We start from the raw sequence: 6,464 nt of genomic DNA on the forward strand, positions 1-6,464 counted from the left end.
TAGATCTTTTAAATGCAGTAGTTACTGGGAAAATAACGAGTGCATTTTTAACAAGGTGTGTCTCATACCCTCTAAGTAGCCTCATGGAAAGAAGATTTATTTTTTTTTAATTTTGTTTTATTGCTTAAAGTATTACAAAGAGTATTACATATGTCTCCTTTTTTCCCCCCTTGATATTCCCCTGGCCTCCCCCACCCCCAGTGTCTTGTGTCTATTGGTTATGCTTATATGCATGCATACAAGTCCTTCGATTGATCTCTTACCCACCCCCCCCACCCCCCAAAAAAAGAGCAGTTGACAAGTCAAGTTCTACTCTGCACTGTGGTGTTTCTATCGTGATTATCTGACTCTCTCAGAAATCTGAGTTTGATGACAAATAAATTTCAGAATCAAGCCATGATCCCTCCCTAGAAGGTGGGGTGTGTCCTCAGCATGTATTTCCCCATGACCCTCCTCAAGGCCCCCATGACCTCCTTATTCCTCAGGCTGTAGATGAGGGGGTTCAGGGCTGGAGTGACAATTGTGTAGAAAACAGAGATGATGTTGTCCTGCTTGGGGCTGTGCAGAGAACTGGGCAAGACATACATGAACGTGGCAGCTCCATAGAACATCCCGACCACAGTCAGGTGAGAAGAACAGGTGACCAGGGCTTTCTGCCTCCCCTCATTTGAGGGCATGTGGAGCACAGTAAATAGGATTAGTGTGTAGGAGACAAGGATAGCAACAAGAGGGGGCATCAGGAAGGTCACACCCATCACATACACCATGAGCTCATATCTGGAGGTATCTGCACAGGCCAACTTCAGCAGAGGTGGGATCTCACAAAGCAGGTGCCTGATCATCCGGGCTTTGCAGAAGGGATAGTGCATGGTATACATGGTATATACAAAGGCACTCAGGGATGCAAGGACCCAGGATGTGGCCACCATGAGCCAGCAGACCCTTGTACTCATGAGGACCATGTAGTTGAGAGGATGACAAATGGCCACATACCTGTCATAGGCCATGAAGGCCAGTAGGAGGTCCTCTGCACCACCCAGAGTCAGTGCCAGAAACATCTGAAGGGCACAGCCCCCAAAGGAGATGGTGTTTTCACTGCGCAGGAAATCCACTAGGGCCTTGGGAGTGACAACAGATGTGAAGAGGAGGTCCATGAGTGAGAGCTGCCCAAGCAGGAGGTACATGGGCACGTGGAGCCGGGTGTCCATTGTGATGACCAGGAGCAGCAGGCCGTTGCTGGTCAGAGCCAACATGTACAGAATTGTGATTATGGCACAGAGCAGCTCAGGAGACTCAGTGTCCTTCAGAATCCCCATCAATATGAAGCCACTTCCCAGGGTGGAGTTCCAGTGCTCCATTCTGTGCTGTTTCTTCAGTTTCCTGGAACCAAATAGATTCTTGGAGAAATTTTGCTAAAGTGATCCCTTAGTTTTGTAATATCAAAGGCCCCTTAGATGGCCAACATGAATCCAATGAGATTCACTGGTAACTGACTTTACCACTTAACCTCTCAGTTTCTGACTCTTTTCATTGTATTTTGATAAAGAACCATCTAATAGGTATCACAGCAATAGCCAAACATTAAGAGATCACTACATAAATATATTATTCAGTCATCAAACATGAACATATATCCTTCCAGAAAGATTAAATCATCTCCCTCTTAATAGAAAGCTATATTCTGTCCCTCCATGCCCTTGATTATCCTTGGACCTATCTTATAAGGTCAGATTAATGATTTAAATACCCAGTTAGCGTTCTGCCTAGACCTGCTATGAATATGAAATTCTAAAACAGCTACAAAAATAGGTTTGAATAAAGCACTTTCACTTCTTTTTTGCATATAATTTATGTCCATTTGTTTTCATCACTCAAGGCTGTAGGTACAAACCTCACTGGAAGAGGTAATGTGTGTCCACTTTAGTCACCTCACCTGACTGAGAGAGAAGACGTTAAGACTATCCCAGACTAGAAGATGGTGTGTTTGAGTTGCTACTGCTTTTAGAGTTAATCCTTTAGGATCAATGCAAACATAGGTGCTTTTTAAAAACAAGTCATGATAAAATGTGACCTGGGAGAACTCAGAAATATGATAACAGATGAGGCCCTGCCAAGGAAGATCAGAGTGTTTATGTTGGAAAAACTGGTGAAAGGTATAGGCAATAAGAGAGTATATATGTATTTTGACATTTACTTGTTTTTATTGGTCTCGTCTGAGTCCACAAGATTTTAATGGTAAAAAGTATTTGAGCATATGAAAGGCATATCATCTGCACTTAGATGGACCTCTGGAGGCATGTGTTATCAGATAGTTGCAAGTATACCTTATCAGAGGCAAGCAAAGACCATGGGATCTAAAGACAGGTACTGATACTTTGTCAGGAAAAAGATACCCAAGCCTGGCATATAGCACAGACTCATCATTGTCATTGATGCCACTTCCTGGTTAAAGCACCAAGAATAGAGGGTATTAGAAAGTACTATAGAGCCCAACGCACTAGAGAAAATGAAAGACAGAATAGCTTAGTTCTTGAGCTTTGTTTTGCAACAACATAACTGGAGGGTGCACTCTTTCCTGAGAAAAGAATCATTGCTCTTACCTCAGGCTGTGAGAAACCCAGCTGGCTGACCATGCGGACTGCCCAATTGTTGTTTTAAGGTCAGGAATGTTACTGTAGAAATAGGGAAGGAAGACAGGGATTTTCTATCAGCATCCAATTGGTTTCATTTTTGCTAAGTTGGGCGAAGAGTCTGAGGAGTCTGACCAATGTCGGTATCAGGCCTTTCTGTGCCTTCTGTTCCTCAGCAGGTCTTCTCTAAGTGACGCAGTAGACACAGACAGAGCTGATACAGTCCTCGAGTAGTTTCTATGGAGCAAGAAGATGGCTTTCCTGCTCTCACACCTGTGGAGAATTAGGAGAAACTGCTTCTGTCATGCAGTTTCCCAGGTAAAGAAACCATCCAGTTTTGGAGCAGTTGTCAGACTGAGTTCTTGGGTCTAGCTGCTCAGATGTTCATTTACTGGTGCTACGATCTGAGAGCAAAGATGAAGGCAGCAGGAATCTGGAGGAAGTACATATTGGGAGCTGCCTAAGGGAGACCCTGCCATGCCTGGCCTCCTTGTCCCTGGGGCCAACAGCGAGCAGGAGCCCTGTCCTGGGGGAGGCTGCTCTGTCTCCTTATCCCACGACTCAACCTTTTCTACTCTATTCTACCCCTACCTTCAGCGGGACTTATTTTCTCAGATGAAATGGCCTCCCCTGGAAATGCTGGTCCAGGAAACAGAATATTAATGAATCCTCTTGGGCATGTTTCCTGGACTAGTAGCCCTGCACTCTCCTCTCACTAAATTTGTCTTTATCCAAATCACCAATTTATGTGCTTTATCTAAGAAATTTAAGATACAAGTTAATAAAGGATTTTGTAAATCCTTTGTAAGGTTTAAAACCAAGTTATTTGTATTTATTTATTTTACAGAGGGGTTGAAATAAAGGGCTTAGGGAATATAGCAATAAATGAAAAGTATCTTTATGAGCTTTGGGCAGAGAAGAATCTTGAACAAGACACAAAAAATACTAAATTGAAAGGAAAAATTGATGACTACATTAATATTTGAAACTTTTGTCTATCAAAAGTAAGTGAAATGACAAGATATAAGCTACAAGAATATATTTGCAACATGTATAATCAACAAAGATTTTGTATCAAAAATACACATAAGCCCTAACCGGTTTGGCTCAGTGGATAAAGTGTTGGCCTGTGGACTCAAGGGTCCCAGGTTCGATTCCAGTCAAGGGCATGTACCTTGGTTGCGGGCACATCCCCAGTAGGGGGCGTGCAGAAGGCAGCTGATGGATGTTTCTCTCTCATCGATGTTTCTAACTTTCTATCCCTCTCCCTTCCTCTCTGTAAAAAGTCAATAAAAATATATTTTAAAAAATACACAAAAAATGTCTGCAAATAGATTTTTAAAAGATACAAAGCAACAGAAAAATGGAGAATAGCATGAAATAGAAATTTTATAGAAAATAGGACCAAATTGTGAATAAAATGATTAAAATTCTTTACAATTAATGAAATAATGTTAAAGTCCTTGGTAAGATAGCATTTCTGCTCACCAGATTGGTAAAAATGAAGGTGTTTGCTAATAACTACTGGTAGTAAGGATGTGGAGTCTTGGGAATACATAGACACTTCTGATGGGAGTAAAACTTGATGCAACCATGTTGGGAAATACTTTGGTGCCAGTTTCTGAATCTAAACATTTGCATGTCTCATGGGCCAGCAGTTCCACTTCTATTGATGTTGATTTAGAGAAACTCTTGCTCATGAGTCCCAATGCTTCCTGCTCATAGAAGCATTGAATATAAAAATAAAAACCTAGGAACAAACCCAGTGTCCTTCAACAGGAAAATATATGTTATAGACTGAATTGTGTCCCAGCAAAATCTGTATGTTGAAGCCTTAACCCTCAATATGTCTATATTTGGAGATAGGATCTTTAGGAGGATATTATGGTTAAATAAGGTTATGAGTATGGGGCTCTAATCCTGCAGGACTGCTGTCCTTATAAGAAGAGAAAGAGCTATCAGGGCTGTGCTTGCACAGTCAAAACCCATGTGAAGGCAAAGAGTGAGAAGACAGCCATTTCTTTGCCAGGAGGAAAGGTTTCACCAGGAACCAACCCTACTAGCACCTTGATCTTAACTTCCAACTTTCAGAACTGTTAGAAAATAAGTTTCTGTTGTTTAAGCACCCTGGTCTATGGTATGTTGTATGGCAGCCCAAGCAGACTAATACATAAACCATATGTATTAATATGTATTAATATATATATATATATATATATATATATATATATATATACACACACACTAGAGGCCCAGTGCACAAAATTCATGCACTTGGGGTGGGAGGGGGGTGGGGGAAGGAGGTCCCCAGCCTGGCCTGTGCCCTTTCACAGTGTGAGAGCCCCACGATTGATCTTCCCAAAGAGGTGGGCCCCGTCCACCCATCCAGGGCTCCTCTATGGATAGCCCCAAAGAGGTAAGCCGGAGCCGGACTGCCTTCACGCTGCCTCTGCGGCTCCACACAGAACCGCCAGGACTCACCTCCGTGGCTCTGCACAGTGCCACCAGGACTCGCCTCTGCCCACCCACGCATGCCTCACTGCACACATAGCTCCACCCACCTGCACGTGCCCCCTGCGCCTGCAGCCTCCTGGTGGATTGTTATGGCGTGAAGGCATCATGGCTTGAGGGCATGACGACCACATAGGCTTTTATTAGTACAGATGCAATCGAACATTATACAACAACAAAAATAAATAAACAACAACTACATCCTACAAGGGAATGAATTATAAGAAACATATTTACTGATAATGTCAAATCATAAAGACCTTTATTCACACTATATCATTTTTATAAATATTAAAAATAAAAGATAATAATGTAGTATTTAGGGACATATGCATATGGGTTAAGATTAAGTATTTTAGAGCAAGGGACTAATGAATATACAATTCAGGATAGTGGAAAAACTAAAGAATAAGATGAAGACACTCATAAAGAAACAATGGTATTGCCAATGCTCTAGTTTTTAAGTCAGGTAATGTCCTCTCACTAAATTAGCTTGGAGGCCCTAGTTTTCTAACCCACCTTAGGGGAGGCACTGACGGCCCATTTCTAAATTGCTGACAACAAACCAGGAAGCAAGGGTCCCTTTCATGATCTGCCCTCTACCCCAGACCTTAAGATAGATTTTGTGGCACCTGTGAAACATGCTTTCCACCTCCTCCCTTTCCCATGGCCTCCTTTGTGATCCTCTTAGCCGAAACTAGTTCCAGTTCAATATGCCTGCACTCTATGGAATCTGTAATTACAAGATCTTCCCTTCATTGACCTTTTATAACCCAGTGTGGCCTGTACATGAGTATGGGTTCCTGGTGCTAGTGTTGTCTGCCACCAGTGATACTTGAAGAGAGAGTGGACAATTTTATCAGTATTGAGCAAGAAAAAATAAAAAGAAATACACATGATACTGAAGCGTTAGAATGTCAACATTAAAGAAAATATTTTAAATCTTCCTAGAGATAAAAGAGAGATTACCCACTAATAAAGACAATTAGATGTTAGTGGACTTTTCAATGGTAGTAATAAGATAAGAGGAAAAAAATCTTCAAAAGTGCTGAGGTAATATAATTGCACACCTAGAATTTTATGCCCAGGTAATCATCATTAAAAAGAGAGGACAGCCCTGGGTGGTGTTGCTAAGTGGTTAGAGCATTGGCCCACACATTGAAGGGTCTCAGGTTCAATTCCTAGTCAAGGACACATACCTGAGTTGCAGGTTCAATCTGGCCCCAGTCAGAGCATGTGCAGGAGGCAACCAATCGATGTGTCTCTCTCACATCAATGTTTTTCTCTCTCTCTCCCTTTCCCTCCCTTCCTTCCACTCTCTAA

General features: G+C 42.1%; 1 protein-coding gene across 1 annotated transcript; it reads right to left on the reverse strand.

Moving 5' to 3' along the window:
* Nucleotides 1-392: 392 nt before the first annotated feature.
* LOC102428992 (olfactory receptor 2AG1) lies at nucleotides 393-1,391 on the reverse strand. Its single transcript, XM_006089677.1, has one exon. The coding sequence runs from the start codon at nucleotides 1,356-1,358 to the stop codon at nucleotides 408-410; it is 951 nt and encodes a 316-aa protein (XP_006089739.1). The 5' UTR covers nucleotides 1,359-1,391; the 3' UTR covers nucleotides 393-407.
* Between the last annotated feature and the right edge of the window lie 5,073 nt (nucleotides 1,392-6,464).

Source organism: Myotis lucifugus, unplaced genomic scaffold, assembly GCF_000147115.1.
Source record: "Myotis lucifugus unplaced genomic scaffold, Myoluc2.0 scaffold_61, whole genome shotgun sequence".
In the NCBI taxonomy this organism is placed as follows: domain Eukaryota; kingdom Metazoa; phylum Chordata; class Mammalia; order Chiroptera; family Vespertilionidae; genus Myotis; species Myotis lucifugus.

Excerpts from the sequence above, each read along its gene's own strand:
- LOC102428992 (XM_006089677.1), bottom strand. The coding sequence starts at position 1,358 with ATGGAGCACTGGAACTCCACCCTGGGAAGTGGCTTCATATTGATGGGG.